The 22856-nt window shown below is 44.1% G+C and overlaps 1 protein-coding gene across 1 annotated transcript in view; it reads left to right on the top strand.

Annotated features, from left to right (window-relative positions):
- The window catches only part of cckbra (cholecystokinin B receptor a), a 46319-nt gene that overhangs the window by 11737 nt on the left and 11726 nt on the right, over positions 1-22856 (top strand). The window contains exons 2-3 of the mRNA XM_086147978.1: positions 2237-2485; positions 15051-15312. Of these exons, the coding sequence (XP_086004104.1) occupies positions 2237-2485; positions 15051-15312 (511 nt within the window). The remainder of the gene's footprint in view (positions 1-2236; positions 2486-15050; positions 15313-22856) is intronic.

Here is a 22856-nt window from a genome sequence, read left to right as displayed (position 1 = left end):
AAACTATCATCTCACACCTGTTCACAGTTAAAGACAAGTTTTTAGTTGCAGCCAAAGCTGATATTTTACAGAGACAGTGAATCTTACAGGGTCACTATTTACAAGACAGCAACTCGATTCTGTCTGCAGTTTTTTTTTTTCCCACTGTGCAGTGTTTTTATCGGGTATTGCAGAGCCTCTGCTATTTCAGTTCAGGCTACTTTCCGTCTCCACTCGGTCGTGATACGTCAGAGAGACGACGTCATCCAAGTTGGGCTGTTCTGCCCGCGGCTCAACCATCCGCTCCTCTTTTTGGAAGCTCCATAATCATCTGTACTGCCAACAAATACCATCTCCGGTCTATGGTTGTCTACCGGATTTCCTGTTTTTTGCTGGCGCTCATCTATTGGCTATTGATTTTGTTACATCACAGCAAAGACTGAAACACTTGTGATAATATCAAACATATTTGACATTGTTACCACCTTACACTGTCATTCCAGTGTAAAACTTGAAAAACTCCCCGTAAGATTTCCTTCCGATTTTACTTTCAAAGTCTGCGACTGTGCAAATTGTTTGGTGTAGCCCAGAGTCAGGACGCTAATATGTTAAGTATATTATCCGTAACAGCTAATTCTTGTGCTATTTCTACTACTTTGCATTTTACTGCTCTGTAAAAATCCGTGTCATCTCTTGAGATCCTTGTGGCTCGGGGGTACACGACATATTTTGAAAATAAACATCTGGTGCATATTAGTGTGAAATAAAAGGGTCTCAATTTGCTGTCAAGCACACTGTAACATGCTGATTGAAGGAGAATTGAACTGACATCCTTCTGATTGGGCTGCCCTTTAAAACTTTTTGGGGCACCCAAATTGTAATTTATGTGTTAGTTCCTGAGTGCCGTGCACAAGGAGTCCTCGTTCTGATATCCGTTAGCACAGGGGTGGGCAACTATTTTGACTGGCGGGCCGTATTTCTCATATAATTTTTATGCGCGGGCAAACTATGTATCGCCGATGAAAATTGCAATTTAAATATCTACTTTTTTTGGCGTTTTATTTCAACTTTAAAATAATTAACGATATATATAATAATGATATAAATAATTAATTTCGTATGGATGATTACATACAAAATAATGTCGATACATTTATATCATTAATTATTTACATCAAAAGGAAAAAAAAAAAACAATTTCTAAATCCAAATACGGATTGAAAATACTTAAAATATGATTAAATTGATAAAAATAAAATCATATAAATAAAATTAGAATATTCACAGAAAATTGTTTGGCGGGCCGGATAAAAAAGCAAAACGGTTCGGTTGTGGCCCGCGGGCCGTAAAATGCCCGGGTCTTCGTCGGCTTTATCGCCATCCCTGCGTCCCCGTCTTCGCGGAGCTCTTCGCTTTCCTGCTCATTCCTGCTTTTAATCAGAGGCCCAATCAGCCTGGCAGCGGCCGGCCCCGACCTTGTCCTGTCAGATAGTCTCATCCTCAAACCGACGGGCTGTGACGGGCTGCCGTAAGTGAAGGGAGCATCCCTAAACCCTCCGTCCGGGCTGCTCTGCATTCCTAGATCCCACTGAAATTTACACTTTTAAGGCCGATCGCTTGGCTTTTCTAGCTTTCTCTCGCCGTCTCTCAAAGCAGCTTTGTGTTGGCGCCGAAACCGCCCAGACTGGTGTTTCGTCATCTTCCTATCGTCTCCCGGCCGTTATTTGAACTATCATCCGGCTCACAAGGCAAAGAGGCAAATATTGACATTTACACAATTATGAATGCTGATTACATGAAGTTAGTTTTTCTCCTAATAGATATTCTAGTTGTGCAAACAGGCCACTTTCTGTGCGTGTCGATACTGTTTGCTCTTCTTTTTTTGTTTTGCGTTATTTCATTAACATTGTTTGCGAGGTTTTAAACGAGACGGCGGTCACGTCTGAATACGGAAAAAGAAATCCCCCGCTTTTGGTGGGCCGTGGAGTTTACGTCGGTAGATTTCTTACTTGTTCTTCATTATTGATCGCCGCTCTCTGCAGCTGTAAGCGTTGTCTTGAAATGACCAACAGCGTAACAGTGAAGGGTTTTGATGAACCAAGTAAATAATTCCTATTTGCAAGGGACGACAAGATTAATCTGGCCCGTCTATTACGGCGGGGCCTCGCGTCCGCTAATCCACTTGCGCAACTGCGCTTCCTTCTGATAATTAATCAAGAAAAAAAAAAAAGTGATTAATGGTGTTGTGTGTCCCCAGAGATGGACTCGCTGCGCATCCTGCTCTACTCCCTCATCTTCTTGCTGAGCGTGTTCGGCAACCTGCTGATCATCATCGTCCTGCTGCTGAACAAGCGCATGAGAACCGTGACCAACTCCTTCCTGCTGTCGCTGGCAGTCAGTGACCTGATGATGGCCATCTTCTGCATGCCTTTCACCCTCATCCCAAACATCCTGGAGGATTTCATCTTCGGGGCCGCCATGTGCAAGATTGTGACCTACTTCATGGGTGAGCATGAATTGTTATATTTTACTATTGAGTTGAACCCTAATGTTCTGACGTGCCCGTGAATCCAAATAGATCCATTTCCTTTTTTTTTTTTTTTTTTTTTTTTTTTTTCAAGCGAGCATTACCGCAGGATGTGTTGTGGGTTGGTTTCAAAACTTGAAAAAACCTTGAGAAAGACAGATATTCACCCGGCTCCGCACCGATCAATACAGTGTACCCTTGTTTTTCGCGGGGGTCACGTTCCAAAAAGAACCCGTGATAGGCAAAATCCGTGAGGTAGAAACCTTTATTTTTTTTTTTTACAATTATCATACAATTAAACACCCTATTATACATCGCTGCTGTCGTTCTTATGTTATTTTCTTCCTTCTTTATGGAACGAATGGAAGATTCATTAATTCCGTAATGCCGACCTACAGCCGCATATCTTTTACCTTCCCTTAGCATGTCCAGAAGTTTAACTTTATCTGCGATAGAAAGCATCTTCCGCTGCCTTTTGGGCCCTGCCGCAGATGCTTTTGTCGGTCCAGAGCGTTTAGTCAACATTATGGGTTTTAGAGAAACTCGAAATTGCAAGAGAATTTGCACGTACGTAATGTAAATTTGGCAAGCTGTTTCACATACGTGTACATATTAAACTGCAACGTTATAGACGCACAGGTAGAGAAGAAGCGGAGTGACTTTTTAGCCAATCAGAACGCAGAACACAATGCACGATGCAAATCCGTGAAGTAGCGAAACCGTGAAAAGTAAACAAGGGATCACTGTAGAAGCCTTTTACGTTTTGGGTTAGGTTTTGCACACCGCTAAACCTGCAACATGGCATCGTCAAGGAGACGCCAAATGAAACGCCAATGAGATGCTTTGTCTCACACTTATGATCTGTGGGGAAGTGGGGATGTGTCACATTGCGTGGGTTGACTGCTACTTTTCGCCGAACTGTTTTCCCAGATGGAAAAAAATCCTTTCAATTTATTTCCTTTAGATGAGAAGGTCAGGTCCACGGGAGGTTCAGACCAGCCCGGTTGGCTGCTCCCTTCTCTTGATCCATTTTCTCATAATCCGTCCTAACCAAGGCTGTTAAACATCTTGGCTTAATCTACTTTGATTTGATCAAATTAATTTGAAAATAAATATTTGAGAGAAGGAAAATTGTAAAGGAAAATTGTAAATTGCAAGAGGCGGTAGAGGTAGAAGCAGACCAATCGCAGCCTACCGCTCCGGGTTCAACCATCATGGGTTAATTGCAGAGAATGAATTTCCCCATGAGGGATTAATAAAGGATTAATTATTATTATCATAAGAAGGTCCCTGGTTGGATACAGACTGTGTGGAGTCTGCATGTTCTCCCCTCTCGTCTGCATGGGCTTCGTCCCAAACATCCAGGAGGTTCATTGGAGAACCAGAATTGCCCACGTATGTGAATGACAGAGTGAATGGTTGTACAAATATGTCTCAATATGACACATAAATGACTATATGTCTCTACATATGGCCCTTTGCTCATGTGGTGACCGGTCTAGGGTGAACTACTGCCTCTGGCCTAATGACCGGTGGGATTGGTCCCCCGGCTCTAGATGATGAATGAATAAAATTGTAAATCTTACGCTCCAAGGTGATAAGAAACAGCTTTTTTTTTTTTTACTCCAATATTGCAAATGCCTTGGAATTACATCCCATCATATAGGGGTTTGTTTTGATCGGCGCCTTCATGCATCTGTAACTACGTCTATAGTCTGGTCTCACTCTTGTTTCACGCCTTTATTTAAGCCGTCAAAGGTTGATACTCTTCCTTTGCCATTTGTTGCTAAAATCAGTGCGACCGCTGGAAATGAGCTCATTATTTCCGCATTCATTTACAGTGAACCGAAGCGGCGTAATTAATCTGATGAGTTTAAACAAAAGAACAGGCTTCTCATTCGGCAGTCTGCTACCCAAAAGCTTTTCCGTTCCGCCACTCGTCTGACAGCCGGACAGAAAGATGCATCCCGGCCTTAAAAAAAAAAAACAGAAACTGAAATAAAATCACACAACGTCTAACAAGAGCCTGTCTGTCAGAGACGCTTTACCCCGGGCGTCGCTCATCGGAGGGAAACCAAACAGCTCGGCGCGGTCACACGTCTCCGGGAGGGTGACTTCGTGATGAGTCGAGGTTTCCCCACACCAGGATTCGGGATCGTCTGCAGGGCCTCACATTGAGCTAAGAAGATATCCCGAACGGGGAGCTGCACAATCCTATTATCGTAGCGGGAATGTGACGCACCGTCTGTCAGAAACGGGATTGCCGAATCTCTTTTTCAATTACAGGGCTCTCTGAGCTGTGATCGGGGAGCGGAGCGCAAGTGGGGGGTCGGCCGCCTCGCACTTTGAACGCGAACGCCTGTCTTTATATTTGCCGTTTCCTTCAAAATCAGGGAATCCCCCGTGTTGATAAGATAATAATAGATGGTGGGAAATGACGCGGATATCAAAAATGCGGCTCCGTGAAGATGTTCTCCACTGACTTCGTCCGTCCGACGTCTCAGCGGTGATATTTCACAGTACGTTAGATGACGGAGCTTTTAATTAAATCAATGCTTGAGTAATCGAACCGCCGTCTCAAAGGTGATATTAGAGTTTCGCCATGTTCGTAAGAGTTGTGACAAGACGTGTGCAATTGGCGTTTCACGTGAAACATGTTCGTCCTGAAACTAATGAACTCATTAAAAATAGCGTGATCTTAATCTGACGCGCGTCGCTGAAAAACAGCCAAATTGATGTTTGCAGCTGGTTTTTTAAATGTACGATGGCCGCACGATAAATAACGGACTGCGATTTCATCAGATTAATATCGATCGACCGTATATTCATTAATCCGCCTGAATGTAACATCGCTGACAGTTAATAAGTACCATGATACAACGCAGTTATGATGGATTTCGACATTATTCAATATTGAGGAGAATGTATTTCGGTGTTAGCGCTTTCACAGTGGCTCACTTTCTGCGCGAATCTTGTTGCAGAACACTTTCTTCCCGCCGTGAGCCCGCAGAAAGTCAAACAATCCTGACGAATGGCGAGCAACATGTTGTTCTGCAAATCTTGACAAAAATCGCGCCGTGATAAAGTGCTAGGACCATTTGATAAGTCGCAGATGTTCACTGCCGCGGGCCAAGAACTGCACAATGAGCAGGGGATGTTTGGGTGTGGGACATTTCAGCCAGGAGGCAAAAAAAAGTCGACCAATTCCTCAGAGGGCACGGCGGCGCAGTGTTTAGCGCTTCTGCCTCACAGCGAGAAAGTCCCTGGTTGGATTCCCAGGGGGGCTTTTTCCAGACTTCTTAATGAGAGACTGAATTGTTGTATGTCTCTTTACGGAGTAAGAATGTAAAATTGATGAATGAAAGGGTGAATGGTTCACTGTGTCGCCACGATGTGTGAATGAATGAGCGAATGGTTGCATATCTTTATATGGCGTGGATGAGAAGGTGAATGGCTACATGTCTATATGACGTGAATGAGAGAGTGAGTAGTTTTATGTTTATACAGGACTGTCTCAGAAAATTAGAATATTGTGATAAAGTTCTTTATCTTCTGTAATGCAATTGAAAAAACAAAAATTACTTTTTCATGATATTATAATATTTTGAGATAGGATTTTTGTGTTAAGATGTAAGCCATAATCAGCGATATTAAAATAATAAAAGGCTTGCAATATTGCAGTTGATTTGTAATGGAACCGAAATGTATGACATTTTTGTTTTTGTAATTGCATTACAGAAGATAAAGAACTTTATAACAATATTCCAATTTTCCAAGACAGTTCTGTATATGGAGTGCAAATGAGAGTGAATGGTTGAACGCCTCCATACAATATGACATGCGAGTGAGACGATGAATTTTTGTTTGTCTCTATCTGACGTGTGCATTAGTGGCTGAATGTCTGTACGTCTCTCGACGGCTCAATGATGAAGCTGTCCGGCGTGAATCCTCCTCTCAGCCAATCACAGCCCGGATCGGCTCCAACATCCTCTGTATGGAAGCAGACTGAAATTACTAACAGCTAATCCGGGGAAATAAGAAAAGCGGAGGAGTTGGTGTTTTTCTGTTGCCCCCTCAGAATTAGCGATCTGCACCTCTGTATTTTTAAAGTGGAAGAAAATTGGCTGATGATTGGAAAACAAATTAGCCTGTGAAATTTCCAATTTTTCCCTCTAATGGAACCCATATGAGGAAATGCATGGGTGGTGCTCTGATGCAAAGCACGCCCGCAGCTAAAATGCTCTCTTTATGAGATGACTTTTTGATGATTTTTTGGCAGCTACTATCATGTCTAAAGGTCCTACTTGCTTACTTTAGACACTGGAATCAAGCGATCATCCTCTTGCCTCCGGACAAACTTCTCAGCAGACCGCACTCTCCTCAACTTTCCCAAACTAACCGGTTCCAGATGGCTGGAGAGACAAACAAACTCTTCACCATAATTGCGTGCCGCCGTGCGATTATTTTCTTCCTTTGTTTGAGAAGCTCTCCGAGGGGAGTTCTTTGTGAAACCCTCGTGACCATCGAATCCATCACTATCAAATTTATCAGCCTGTTCTATACACATTTGCACGTGCGGGTCGCACTTGACACGTGCCTCGCCTCCAACAGAGGGTCAGCTTCCCGTCTCATAGCCGCCGAACGTCTGCCAATTTTTTTCTGTTGGACAGTTTATTGGAACAGGTCGTGTTGCGTCGCCACATTTCCTCTGTGTCCTCTCGCAGCTCACCGACGTCAGCGTGGCTGTGAGCTCAACGCTCGGCTAATCATGGGATTTTTTTTAGGTCTCTGTTTGTTTGTCGTTAGCATTCCGCTCAATGCCTTTCCTTACTCACTTCACTCCCTGATGAAATTCAATAAATGTGGATGTTATCGAGGTACATGGCGACACCGCTTTCCTGCCAATGGTAACAAGTGATCGGGGATTTCACCCTGACATAGCCGGAGGCGGCGGCGGCATCGGAACAACCGAACGAGACGTAAGGCCACATTCCTGTGCGGCGCTTGGGGATCTGCTTCAGTCGTTTCAGGGTGAATGGCTGTACGTCTCCATATGATGAGCGAATGAGAGAATGAATGGCTGAATATGAGGTGAAGGATAAAGTGGTGGGTTGTATGTCCTCTATATGCTGTGTGGATGACGGTAAATGGTAAATGGCGTGAATTACTGTTTATCTCCAATTGACGTCAATTGCTCGCGTTTTTTCAGCATGCCAGCTACTTATAAAATGACTAAGTCAAAATGATCTACCCACAACAAAAATGCAAAACATTCTGGATATGTACAATGTTATGTTGATCAGTGACGTGCAGTCAGGGGAGGCAGGAGAGGCAGTGCCTCACTTGTTAATCTTGGAAAGAAAAAAATGAAAAGCGAAAAAAGAATTTAATTGTTATAATTATCAGTGATTTACACAATAAAGGTATTTTTCATTTAGCGTGACTAGTTGTGGATGTTTTTTACTCAAAATCGCTGGATTTGCACTTTCAAATACTGAGATGAGACACACAGTGAGGCCGCGGACTTATGAGCCTTTATGGCGCGAGTAAAATTTTTAAACACTTTTGCTAGATGAACTACATTTCCGATGTACAGTGTTTTTTTTTTGTCAACAACTGTATGTTTGTTACTTATTTCTTGTGCTGAGCGATCGTGAAACAGCTGCAAAGAGCCACTAAGTGAGGCATGCAGTTCTCCTGCCTCATAGTAGGCGTGCCTCACCGGCCATGAACCGCACTGCACGTCAATGACGTCGATGTACCTCGCGTAACCGCATGAGCCAATATTACACAACACAAAATAACTATGTCATTTTTTTTTGTCATCAACCAAGTTCAATCTGATTACTTGCATTGAATTGAATCAGCCAGGGATGCAAAGTCCGGACAGTAGCTGCTTACAGCCGGAAAGATGCTTCGGTCGCGGCTTTCGCATTTGTATTGTTGTGTGAAAAGTGACTGTGGTCTGGACAACTGTGATTTTTAGTTCCTTCCCCTTTCTCTTTCTCTTCTCGCTTTTTGGTGGGACGTCCGTGTCATATTTTCAACGAACGGTCCGAAAATGCTGCTCCACATTACCCTTCTTTGGTATCGCGATGATAGACCGGCAGATGAGGCGAACGCACTTCGAAAATGTCATTTGAAAGTGACAAATTTTTATCTTGTTACTTGGTCCAGCTCCCCCACTCATTTTTATACCCTTTCTTAAGTTTGACAGAAAAAAAAGGGCTAAAAATTGGAGGTAACTTGCTGACTTGCTGCACTTCGCGCTGTTGTTCGTGAATATGCAGTGAATATGCAGTGAAAATCAGATGTCATCTTACCGGCAGCCCTGTGTATCAATCAAGTGATGGGAGGGACGATTGGCTGATGTCTATCTCTTTTTTATGTCATGCTATCTACCAGTATTACCTTTGCGATCGAGCGGTAGATCGCGATTGATGTATTGATCGTCCTAGTCCAGGATGATCCCCGCTTCTCACCCAAAGTCAGTGGAGATCGGCTCACCGCCCTCTCCGATGAATGTCTTATTTTTCAGACTCCGTCAAAGCTCACGATCTGAGCCTCGGCCGTTATACACCAGATCTCTGTGACTCTTCTCGCCCTTTGATTTCACAGCGAAGCCGCAGTGCAGAGTCATCTACCTGCCTTTTGCAAAGTCATCCTCTGATGAACAACCATTAGAAACACAATACAGCATCCATCTCTCCATTCAGCCACGCGTTCATACATCAGCACCTGCTTGATAATCATATCCAGCCCCTTTACTCTTGCCGTGGCAGTTATGAGATAGATGTTGTAATATTCTCTCTCTCTTGCTCTCTCTATCTATCTATCTATCTCCCCTTGTGTGTGTGTGTGTGTGTGTGTGCGCAGCTTTCAATCACATTCATGTATTCATGTTCCACGCCCCAGCACACCAACTCGGTCTCGATCTGTCTCTCACCCAAAGCTGTGCTTTGCATGCCGTGTTGAAATTGGCGACTTTGTTTGAAGCAAACATTCACAGGACGGGACGGAAATAGGTGTGGGTCGCCGGGTGCCGTTTCATCGGGGAAAGTAGATTTTTTTTTTTCTCCAGGCTCAAGGCACTGTGAGATTCTCACTGGAAACCTCAAGGTTTTCACGAAAAAAGCATCTTACCAAAGCCTCCTACTGAGACCAGGCGGGGAGGGAGAGATCAATTCTTTCTCATTCGAGGAAGAAAACTGAGGAATGTGAAGTGGTGTGTGTGTGTGTGAGCTCTTGGTCGACCGCGACTCATCCAGACTCACAGAATTACTTCTTCCCAAAAAGTGCTCCTACTTGCTGGGAATCTGCAAACCGGCCGACGTCCCGACGCTTTGAATAGTACTAACCCACGCAAAGAGAGCGCAAGTGTGATGGGAACCGTCGTCCTCCTTTAAGCTACGCGTGGAAAATCAACGGGTTTGTAATATGAAAGGAAGCGGCTGGAGTTAGTTTGGTTTTGACATGAGAAAGGTGCAAGCCTGGGTTGTCGGGTTACACAGAGGCCCTCAGAGCAAACAGTCCAAGCTATGCTGCCTATTCCTGGCATCAATAATGCAGTAATTACATTACATTATTGCGCAGCTCTGCATCGGAAGCTGCAGCCGGGGATGGGGGGGGCTTTCGGGATGGTGGGCTGCAAAAGATTTGAGGGTACGCGGAAAAACATGGAGCCTGAGGACAGGGGTCTGCACGCTCAGTAAAGTAAAGCTCCAAGATTAAGCAGATGCCTCGAGATGCTTTACAATTTGTTTTGGCAAAACGCGAAAAAAAAAAACACTTCCCGAACGCATCATGGCATAACACGAGCGGCCGCGGCGCGGTGTGTTTTTTTTTTTTTTTTTCCAAAAGTGTCTTTTACTTGACAAAGCTTTCGCGTTGAAATAAATTGCACTTCATAACTGAGGCCAAACAAATAGGTGCACTGATCTCATGTCGGGGGGTTGGCTTCCCCTGGCAGTAATAAAGCAGCCAGTCAAATGGAGGGGACTGAAATGCTGAAAGCGCTTGAGTGATTCGCCCCGGCTGCTGAACAATGATCTAATCCTTCAGACGAGAAGCACATTAGCTGACTCTGGCTTTTGCCGCGATGTCTGCATACCTGCAACGACGCCATCAATCCGAATCACCCGAGCGGCGGGCCCGCGGCTCATCTCTAAGTGCTCGCCGTTTCCTTTTCGTGCATGACTACGCATGACCTCCAAGCGTGTGCATAATTCTTTTGAAAACCCTGAGTTTTACCATCTGATGAGGTATTATGGACTAAACTCTCCCGACCCGTGGAGCCGCCGGTATAAATCGCATTTTGCCAGAGAATTTCCTCCCAGATGCGAAAAAAAAGATGGGAATCATTTACTTTTAATGCAGGCTTCAGGTGTCACGGCTTCGTAGCCGCTGAGTGAATATTCTGTCAAAATTGATGAGCATACCGAACATATCATTGTTCTGAAATCTTCAAAAGGACCGATATGTCGTCAATCTTAAATTTCTGCCGTCAATTCCGATTCCTATCCCACCCGCCGCTAAACCAACAATGAAAAATATTGACTATTAGTGGCACTCCTCACAGCAACCCAGGATGGATCTGTGATAAGAATAGTATTAGATGAGGAAATGGAAAAAACTAACAAAGAAATGACTTGTGGTATGATCCCATGGTCGATTACATCCAGAATAATTCTGGATAGTAAGAACGGTCGTCCTGGTAACTTGAAAGTTCTTGGTTTGAACCCGAGCGCCACTGCAAATAGGATTTAACGCTTTACACTAGATTGCATTCAGCCATTCACAAACACACACATATGTGCAAGGCGCTGGCCAGACGCTCCAGCCAGGAGACAGGAGGAGCAAATTCAAACCGCAAACCTTTCGATCGCAGGTACGTCCGCTCTTCCAAATGAGCCATACATAGAAAAAAATACATATACAGTAGAATGTCTGCTTATGGATTTAATTCGTTCTTCGTCTCGAGATGCTCGTGAACCGAATCAATGTATCCCATTGAAGCATGCTGAACTCTATTGAATCTTTATTATGGGTTCATTTGTGTCAAAAACAGACAGGAAAGAAAGATAACCTTAATTATGTGTTTTTTGTGTTCTTTCTCTTCTTGCTAGCACTTGCACTCGGCGTGTCCTTCACTAAATCAGCATGCAAAAGTAAAACCTTCTTGCATATTAGACCCTCCCCATCAAGCTGTCTTTCCTTCATCCAAACAAAGAATTGAGACTTTTGATTGGGTAACTCAGTCCCCCTTTAGCCACATTAGCCATTTTTAGTGCATCTTTGTTCTTCACGATTGTACAGATGTTGACTTCGACATGTTATAGTGTTTGGTGAAATCTTTAACACAAACAACCCTCATGGTTAGTTATTATTTCCCCTTTTGAGATCGATTGTAATTCTTAACTGCTTCTTAACGCTGCTAGCACTCGCGCTTTTAGCTTGCGTTGGGAGCCGTAATGAAAGCTAACTTACTGAAAAAAGTACTGAACAACAAACAGCGCATGACTGCCGCTACGCTACAACGCCTCGATGTGGAAAGTCTGCAAGTTTTTGTTTGTGTGTGTGTTCGTGCACTGAGGCTTGTTTGTAGGTCAATTCAAAATTTGATTGAAAACTCTGTTAGTAAGCTGATTTGTTCATAATTAGACGCGCCTGAAGCCAAGGTTCTAGTGTACCAGAAAATATATTAGCTTTTGTTTTCCAGCACCACCCTCATCACACCCAACATGCATAGAGAGTGAGGAGAAAACAAGCAGGCAGGTTGATGCTTTGGGGGAAAAGAGCTGCAGACTGGGAGGAAATAGGGAGGCTGTGACTGCGGGCGCACACGGTAAATGGATCATGCGACGCGCTCGACGACTGCAACCTGTCTGACACGTTTAATGCATTTAAAAGTGTAACGATCTTTGACGTTCGCTGGCCGGCTGCGCAGATGGAGGACGCTGCTGAAATGCACAGCTACATTTACCATTCAATTGAGCTCTAATTAGATTTGGTAAGCGTTGTCATTGGTCTATGCACATTAATGATTTTCATCTAATGCCGTCACATAGATTCATACACACACACACACACACACACACACACACATGAAACAATGCATTTTGTTCACATCATCATCAGTTCCTCTTTCAGCTTACATACATACAACTTTTTACAATTTGGCTCCCTTTTCCCTGCTTCTGTCGTTAGAAATAAATAAATGAATAAACACACAAATAAATAAATAGATAGATAGATAAATATACCAATAAATAGATATATAACACATTACCTCCATAATATAGATATTGCTAAAAATAATTAGAGTTCAGATAGATAGATAGATAGATAGATAGATAGATAGATAGATAGATAGATAGATAGATAGATAGATAGATAGATAGATAGATAGATAGATAGATAGATAGATAGATAGATAGATAGATAGATAGATAGATAGATAGATAGATAGATAGATAGATAGATAGATAGATAGATAGATAGATAGATAGATAGATAGATAGATAGATAGATAGATAGATAGATAGATAGATAGATAGATAGATAGATAGATAGATAGATAGATAGATAGATAGATAGATAGATAGATAGATAGATAGATAGATAGATAGATAGATAGATAGATAGATAGATAGATAGATAGATAGATAGATAGATAGATAGATAGATAGATAGATAGATAGATAGATAGATAGATAGATAGATAGATAGATAGATAGATAGATAGATAGATAGATAGATAGATAGATAGATAGATAGATAGATAGAGTCCCTGCCAAGACAAAGCAATGACAATAAAATGTTCCTGGTTTCCTCTGTTGGAGACGCACATCCGCCTCCGAGCATCAACAGAAACAAACCCCCTGTGTTTGATTTGGTCTTTTCATGGCTGCGAACTGGAAAGACGCACGTGGGCGTGAGAGACTTATTGTGCAGCAGCGCTGTTAAGGAATCCTTTATATTCCTGAAAGCTCAGCTCATGTCGAAGCCGAGTCCGGGTGATTCGCAGGTAAACCATACGTTCTTAGCGTGTGCGATCATGACAGATGCCTGCTAACAAGTTGCTCGTTGCTTCGGGAAGTTTTCTTTCCGAGGATGAAAAGCACACACACGCGCATAGTTCAACAATGAGCCCCATTTGTCAGTAAACAGAACTAGAGTTACATTGTGTTATTCCCTATTGGAGGGTGTCTGGGGGCTCTGGGGGGTTGGTTTGATGTAGTACCCTGTCTGGTTTCATGTCAGCAATCACAAGAAATTACCCTTCTAGCAAAGAGCTGAAACGGTTTTAATAATGCACAACAGAGTCTCTGCTGTTCGGGGAGCATAAAAGGGATTTTTTTTTTTTTTTTTTTTTGCAATGATGATGGTGATGTTTTTTTGTTTTTTTTTCTGGAGCTTCTTCGAGTTCAGACCCTTTGTTCTATTGGCGCGGGGTGAGAGAGCCGTTCTACCAGATTTCACGTCTATTTCCAAGTCACATGTGCACGGTTCCAAACACTTTTTCGACAAATTTGACAAAATATGTCAAAGCATAAATAGCTCATGCTCCAAATTCTTCAGGACCTGAGCGTAAATGTCCTCGACAGGTTTGTGCACGGTAGCCTCCCACCTTGTAACATAATGCAAAGACTGGTTGTGCCGCCCTGTCATGGAGGAGCAATGAGCAGGGATTGATACGTGCAGCAACACTGCAAATCAAGCTCGTTGCAATCTCCATCTGTGGAGCCCCTTTTATTCTTGCGGGCCTCCCTTTATGCGCAGGCTCGGCCCGCTGATTTGGAATATTGCGCATGGCAAGTTGTCGTCGTGGATGGTCTTATTCTGAACCTCGCGGAAGACGCTGTTCTCGGATATCCTACAAACCGCTGACAGTGAAAGGATTACATTCAGCAAAAACAAATCAGAGCAGGCACTTGTCTTAAGCGTGAACGGGACGATATGCGATTGTTCAGTTTATCTATTTTTATTTTCGGTAAAACGACACGAAACCTCAGTGGAGGCATTAGCATTACATAAATAAATAAAAATATATATTATGCTGTCAGGAAAATAATGTGAGAGTGTATGTTTTTATATGATGCGTGAATGAGTGAGTGAAGAGTTGTATGTCTATGACATGTGAATGTGTGAGTGACTGGTTTCATGTCTTGAAAATACATGCGCACGAGAGAGTGAATTGTGTGTCCTTATGACGCTTGAATGAACGATTGTATGTCTCTATGAGGTGTGAATGAGTGAAAGAAAGATCGTGCGTCTATGACACTCAAATGAGCGGGTCGTTTATCTCTATTGGAAATGTGAAAAAATGACTGAGTGAATCCTTGTTAGTCTCCATATGATGTGTGAATGAAAGAGTGAATAGTCACGTGAATGAGAGGGTGAATGGCTGCATGTATCTATATGTGGGCCTGCGATCGACTATTCCCCAGGGTGAATCCTGCCGAATGACAGCTGGGATGGACTAAGCAGTATATATACTGTATAATGAATGAATGAATGTTTCAATGTTTTTCTGCTCATACAGGGATCTCAGTCTCCATCTCCACCTTCAGCCTGGTGGCCATCGCCATCGAGCGCTACAGCGCCATCTGTAACCCGCTGAAGTCCCGAGCGTGGCAGACCCGCTCACACGCCTACCGCGTCATCGCTGCCACCTGGGTGGTGTCGCTGCTCATCATGATCCCCTACCCGGTGTTCAGCATCATCATGACTTTCAAGAAGAAAACCGGCACCGTCGGCCACATGTGCCGTCTGGACTGGCCCAGCCAGCAGGACGAGCAAACCTGGTGAGTTGGACGAGACCCTGGGAGACGTTTTCGACATTAAGACGCTGATATTTTCAATTCGCCAAGAGGCCTCCCTGCCCCTTTACGGCTTTCCGGCATGTTTGCGCAAACTTTCGAACCTCCTTCCATGAATGACAACGGCCTCCGCAGTAGCGCCCGCACAAGCGTGACGCGTCTGTTCCGTGATATTAGGATTTGCAGTCTGTATAATGCCATCATTTACATATGCATCAGTTTGATGAGGAGGAGAAACCAGCTTCCTTTTTCTCAAGCCGTACAATCAGATGGCGCTTCATGCGATCGGTCACGCTCGGTAAGTTTGTCATTTGAGGCGGTCGAACCCCCCCGGGTTAACATGGTTCATCATGTGTCAACTAATTTCTGGCCAAAGTGAAGGAGTTCCAACAATCTCTTCAATTGAGATCTGTGTTCCATCCCAGCCCGCCCCAACGGTCGCCAGCTGGTGACCGAGAGTCCAAAATGAGTTTCCAGGATGTACGTGCTCTCCCTCGGAGGCAGGACGAGAAACTCGTCCATCCAAGAGGGGCTTGTCTAGTCCCATTTTGACAATTACTGCGGCTCAATTTGGATGGATTTTTTCGAACAAAACAGACACAGCACAGGCCCGAACAGTTATGTCTTCACATCGAGTCCTTCTCCACCAACCTTTGTGCTGCCTAATAGACGAATAAAGCCATCTGAACTTCTGAAGGCAGCAGAGGAAAACATAGAGCAGACCGATCTGACCCTGACCACGACGGCAATGCGTTTGTTAATCCGTGTCGCTTTTGCCGGGGGGCCGACCTACTTCAACGACAAATTATATTATCGATACATATCCAAATGCACTGCGGACGGCAAGTAGGAATTTCACCGTACAGGGAAACTCGCTTTGAATCCCTTGAATATATGTTTGGACAAGACAGTCATATAGATGATTAAATTACAGTCATTTACGGTAGGTCACGATTGGAGATAATGGAAATACAATGTTAAGGAAAGACACGTTTACAAACATGTAAAGTGAGGCTATTGCCTGGGTTACCTTTTAATGACAGGGTGCCAGATGTACCAACAGATGCATCCTAATGACTCACATTTGGCAGAACTATGGTGAACGAGCCAGCGCACGTGTGTGATCACTGTTATTGAGACCTTTTATTGCAGACAGTTGCTGACAATCTTCCCTCGACAGTAAAATGTTCTGTTATCCGATTGAGGTCAAAGGTTATGGCGGCAATGGGAGGGTTGCTAAGAAGAGCTCGGATGGTCCTTATTGAACTGGTGCCTCTGATTTGCGACGCTCTGGAGACCTCCCGAGTTGTGAACCTCTTGTCGATGTGCAGGGCGTTGCAGGCAAAATACATCGACTGCTAATAGCGCAGTCTGTGCTGTTAAAGGTACATCAACACTTTCACTGAAACGGAAGCAAAAACCTTGATGGATGTTTCGCCTCAACTTGTGAAATCGGGTGTTGGACAGCGGCGTTAAAAGGGAGCGGTGTGAACCAGACACCCGCTCAACCTGTGTTTTGACGTCAGCCAAACGTTACCCAAATTGAGTCATGTCTCCGTCGCACTGCGTGGTAGAGCAGGCATTTTGAGGTTGAGGATTTGAGCCCCAGTTTCCCCCCGTCGGTCCTTGGGCAAGACGCTGAACCCCAAGCTGCTCCCAATGCCCTGGTTAGTGCATTAAGTCTGCAGCCTTTAGCCTGGTTAGCGCCTTGGCGCTAGTGCCTGGATGAATAGAATCCGGTGCAAAACGCTATACAAGCAGAGATGTGTCCGTTGCAAACATTGTCAAACTCTACATACTTCTAAGTGTGCTTTAGGTTGCCATGGTTGCTAAGCAATACGTCCACTGGGGGACAGTGCTGGGTTCAGGGTTCCAGACAAGGACAAACATGGCAACGGTGGAGGAGCTGGTGATAATGGGCAATCTTAGAAAGGAGCGGCGCAGTCGATGGCCATAAATCACCTGGCGCCGCGTAGGCGGACAACTCTTCGTCCTGGTTTCAGCGACGCCATGTTGTCTTCTTCGTCTCTGTTCACTTTGCCGGTAGCGCTTGAGCCTACTTGTGATTTTCCTGGCTATTTGATTGGACTGAGCAAAAGTGTCCTGACCCAGCTTGTTTTGCTGACAATTACTATAACTGTCGCGTTATTCCGAGGGTTCATTTTTTCACGATTGATTTCTGTGGCCGGGAAAAATCCCTCTTAATGCAGCTTTTGACGGACGATTCGATCGAACAAGCGAGTGTGAGTTGATGACGCCTTCTGTCCTCGACTTCCCCGCCCGTTCCCGCCCTCAAAGGTCAGCCAGAAGTCACGGGAAAAAAAAAAAAAACGTAGTTCGACAAAGGAGTCGCAGAGTTTGCCCTCCAGAAAATCACATGAGATGAAGTCCTGTGTCCTGCCTGAAGGAGATATGATAGGGATGAAGTACAAGGGTTTGAAGGAGACAAGGCTGCTCGGTTCTTTTCATTCTTTGGGTGAGAGCCCTCAGGCTGGAGGAGTTCAGGGAGTTACAGAGGAGAAGGGATGGAGTCATTAGGGAGGCTGGAAGTCGAAGGCGACCAGTCCGTGTTGACGTTTAATTAAGGAGGTTATGAAACGTTCACTTCGCCGCCCTCATGATTCACCAGTCTACGATTCGATACGATGCAGCCAGATGCAGCAACCCGGCGCTCTTGACGACACGATAAGGCCTTAAGTCCATCCCTATGTTATGTTTGAGTCTTCCTCTGGGCTCTCACAGACTCATCGGTCTTCGGTCGGGCTGCGTCACTAGTTTTCTTTTCATTGTTAGCTGAGCCTAACATTAGCTCGGCGTACAATCGGCTAATGCGGTTCCTTATATTAGTGTTGTAAGTGTAGTATTTTATTTTTGCATGGCAGGTTTTAGAAATAGAGTGGGTCTTGTCAAGTTGACGCCTCCCGGGAACTTCATAAAAACCAAAATGTTCCCACATATCCGCCTTCAAATTGTCTGGATTTTTTTATTGCGCTTCCTCCACAATATCCATAAATGGATTATATGACCGCATCTATTCCAAATCGTCCAATTAGGGTTCTTGATGCATCTTTGAATTGATAATTTTCTGCACCCCTATTGTACATAGCACATTCAAGCCCTGCGTTTACTGCGTTTGCACTGGGCATCGTTTTTCAACTTCATCATATCCCCGCACTTTAGCAGAGTGCAGATTTTTAAGGTCAGCAGAGAAAGGATTATTGACGCCGGAGTCTGTTAAGGAAGAAATCCATACGTCTGACATGTCGCCCGAGGACCACACGGAGCATCTTTGTAGTTAAAAAGCATGATGAAGCCAAAGGATGCAGTATCTCGTAGCATCACTATAAAAATTAATGAGTACAATGCAGAAGACCAACACGGCGCAACCCTTGATACAGGTCTGCTTGATAGTTTCCTGTGCCGGGGAACTCCGGAGGTTTTATTTATTTCTTTTATTTATTTTTTTTTGGGGCTGTCTGTCAGACGGAGGGAGTGGGAGGCTAGTTAATTAGTCTGGTCATTGAGGAGCAGATATAAAAAAGAAAGAAAGAAAAAAAAAATCCAGACGTGTCAGGGAGTGAGAGGGCCTTTCAAGTTTTAATTTGTGGTTTCATCTTCGCCCGCCGTTACAGCGCCGGCCATCATCGGGGGTCGGGGGGTTAAAGCTTTGTGTGAATTTGAAAATGACAGAGTTTTGGTGCATAATTATTCAGTTCATTGGCTTAATGAGAAATCCCTTTCCAGGAAGGCGGTCAGAGATGATGAGGAAACATCATGAGGTGAAGAATGAACAGCAAGCTAATGTAATTGTATTTATGGATGAGAACATGAATGGGTGTATGTGTTTATATGGGGCGTGAATGACAGCATGAATGGTTGCACGTCTCTATATGTGAGATTGACGGGCGAGTGATCCAGGGTGATTCTCGGCCAATCACAGCAAGGATAGGTTCCTGCACGCCACTGCGAGCGCGAGTGCAGGACAGCTGCGAAGATAGTGAATGAATGAATGCACGGTGTACATTCACGAGCTCGAATTTTGAATTATGAAGATAAGCCGGAAAAGCACATTAACATATTGATGTAAATAAAAAAGAATTCAATTAAACTCTAACCAGATTCTTTTGGTTCCAGACTGTGAATCACCCCTAGCTCATAATTATCTACTCAGAACTTTTACACCGGCTCATTTCATGCTGTTTATATTATAATTTTAGCTTCAATGGCAACAGAAAAGCAACTGAATTTTAATTTTACAATAAGTTGCAACGGGGTTTTACCCTGATGATCTCCAGTTCTTTTCTTGTATTATATGAAGACACTAAACAGCACTCTTGAGTTTGGAAATTAATTAATGCCCATACACAGCTGTAGATGAATAAATGCATTCAGCCTTTACTTTTTTTTTTTTTAATCATATATAATAATACCAACACAAATGTTATTGGTCAGGTTTCAAGTTTAAATTTAGTTTATTTCTGAAAACTACAATCCAATCAATGAGTTTAATTGAATATGCAACTAGATTAGCATGCACGGTTATCTTAAAATGAATTCCAATGTTATTGTGAATAAGTGGACAAGAGCGCTAACACATTACACATGTCGAGTACTACAATACAGTATCAGAAAAATACATAAATATAGAAAGGAACAGTCAAAGCAGGATGATTATTATTGTTTTACCACCAAAACTAGAATTATTGCTAAAAAAAAAAAAAAAAGCTGATTTTCCCACATTCTGTTGTTACGCTTCATTGGATATAAGGTTTGAATAAAATCTTTTGCTTTTATCAAGTGCATGTTGGCTCAGTAACTGCTGTTTGAATTGTCAATATCATAAATTAAAACCAATACGAAACTAGTTTTAATGTGTTTTGACAGCTCGACACACAAATTAACCGAGTCGTATTGACATACTTCCTTTATAAAAACAGTTTTAGAAAAGTTAATTGTGAACGTTTTGGTGGGCCATGTATTTGGCTCTTTATTTTCGGCATAGAAAGAAACAGCCAGTTTTTAACTTTTCGGTATTCCCTGCATCGCCAGGTTGTTCAAATGTTGTTAAAAATGACATTCAATCACTCATCATCTGTACTCACTCGTCACATAGACTCAATATGATGTGGGTCTATAAAACCGTATATGGAATTATATAGCAGACAGTCATGCCTTCATAACATTGATTATCGCATAACCAGCATAGTGCGATGTCTGACCGGGGCCATTTCAGCTGATTTTGCATGTAGTGTTTTGTCTTACTCTGGTTTTGATGGTTTCCTGCCCGTGCAGTGGGAGCGGGGAGGTTACCCTACACTCACAAGCAGCTTCTTCCCGTCTAGAAATAACTAAATGAGCAGACGATCCCATTTAAGTTACTATTTGTCGCCATCTTTGGTGTGCAAAACGCGCACGTGCATCTCGCCCCGTTTGATACCCCCCTCATTACGCAGATGCTTTCTTCCTGTGAGGCTTCCAGGTGATATAGGACTAGTGAAAAGAGGGGAATATGAATATTCAACGGCTTCCAATGTGCCCACTCCATCCATCAGGGTTTCTCCTCCGCCTTGGAGCAGATTCTCCGCGGCATCAAACGCCCAGACGATGAGAGGAGGTGACTGAAACCTTTTTTTTTTTTTCTCTTTTCCTTTGAAAGTGCAGCGAGGAGTAAAGGAGCGGGGCTGAGCTGAGCTCAAAGGGTCACCCAGGAAGATATTAAAATAGCCTAGAGTGAAAAGAGCCGCGGCCTCCTGTCGCTTTCATGTGCTGGCTGACGTCCCCGCCGGCAGTTATTGGCATTTTCTGATTATCTGAATTATAAATGCGGCTGTATATTCTCTCCATCCAATCAATGAGCCGCTCTTTCCGGCGTCCCGTTCCAATGATCTTCCCATCATCTCCTTTCGCCTCATTTTACGACTTCTTCTTTTGCCCCCTTCAGCTAATCACCTGCCTCCATTCAACCCTGTTCTTTTCCGCTCCGTCCATAAATCTCCTCTCCGGTCTCCCTCTAAGCCTCCTCCGACCTCAGCGTCCTTTCACCCCGATCCGTCCCCCATCTGTCCATGTCCAAACCATCTCGGGTTGACTTTACCTCCAGAACATCCAACACGCGCTGGCGCTCTGATGGACTCATTTTGGTCCGGCGTGCTTTGAGGTCAAAGTGGCCGGACCAGTAAAATCACAGCGTAATTACTGAGAAAAGTCCAAATTTTTCCTTTGTTTCAGTGTAAAGGAGAACAGGTAATTATAAAAATCTTTAAATGTAATGAGCCGTTTCTTTAGAAAATACACGACGAATACCTGAGATTCATGACGAAAAGTAAGTGCAATTTCAACAACACTCTGCCTCGGTTCTGTCTTCTCACTTCTCTGTGCATTTTGTTGTATTTGATTTGATTTGATTTCAGGCAGGGGGCCACAAAATATTGTTCGCGAGTCTGAGACCCCTGGTCTATATTTTCCTCGCTCCCAAGGAGAACCTGCACATCTTCATGTCTCCTGCCTCCGGCTTTGCCTCTTGTCTTCTCCTCAACATGGCTGCTCCCAACTCCATCTTGTACACCTTTCCTTAAATTAAATTACATTGCAGTCATTTGGCCGACGCTTTTATCCAAAGCGACTTTACAAGAAGTGCAATTCAGTCACTGAAGAGCCGAAGTACCAGTAGTGAAGTACCAGGAAGTGAGAAGTGACCACTCAACCAAATAGCCATCTTAGAACCATATACATACATACATACATTCTTTTTTCTTTTTTTTTGGGGGGGGGGGTGTTGGAGGCTAAGTGCGATTAGAAGGGTAGCGCTTGGTGAAGAGGTATGTTTTCAGCTCACAGCAAAAGATGGCCAACGACACCGCTGTTGTGACCTTTCTCGGGAGTACATTCCACTACTGAGGAGCCGAGACCCAGAAGAGCCGAGACCGGTTCGATAGGCACCCGGGGGCTCTGAGTGATGGGGTGGACGGTCGCCCAGAGGTGGCAGATCGGAGGGGACGGGTAGGGACATGTGGCTCGACCGTAGCCTGGAGATCCATTCACCGCCCGGTAGGTGAGCACCAGGGTCTTGAACTTGGGTGGCTACGGTAAGCCAGTGTAGGGACATAAAAAGGGGAGTTGCGAGGGAGAATTTGGGACGGTTGAACATCAGGCGGGCGCCGCTTTCTGGATAAGCTCCAGAGACCTGATGGTCGCCGTTGGGGCACCGGCAAGGAGGGAGTTTCATTCTTGATACTCTTTTATCAACCCTTGCAGACATTTCTTCACCTCTTCCCTATTGCTATGGTCTGTTGACCCTAAGCACTTTCCTCATCACCATTCCCCGTAGCCTCACTGTTCTCTCGTCCACACACTGCAAACCTTTCCCCTCTCCTTCCAAGGTCAAACCTCCACCTCTCCATATGTTACCTGACCTGCAGCCCGCTTTCGCCACACATCACAATGTCATCTGCAAACGTCATGGTCCATCGAGGATCCGGGCTAATCTCATCCGTCCGCCTCATTTTATGACTAAATCCCTGCAACAAATT

This window comes from Fistularia commersonii, chromosome 6, assembly GCF_037954325.1.
Source record: "Fistularia commersonii isolate RoL2024-O1a breed Wild chromosome 6, RoL_Fcom_v1.0, whole genome shotgun sequence".
NCBI classification, from domain to species: domain Eukaryota; kingdom Metazoa; phylum Chordata; class Actinopteri; order Syngnathiformes; family Fistulariidae; genus Fistularia; species Fistularia commersonii.
The sequence above is the reverse complement of the archived record's forward strand: the minus strand, read 5'-3'. Positions and strand labels throughout refer to the sequence as shown.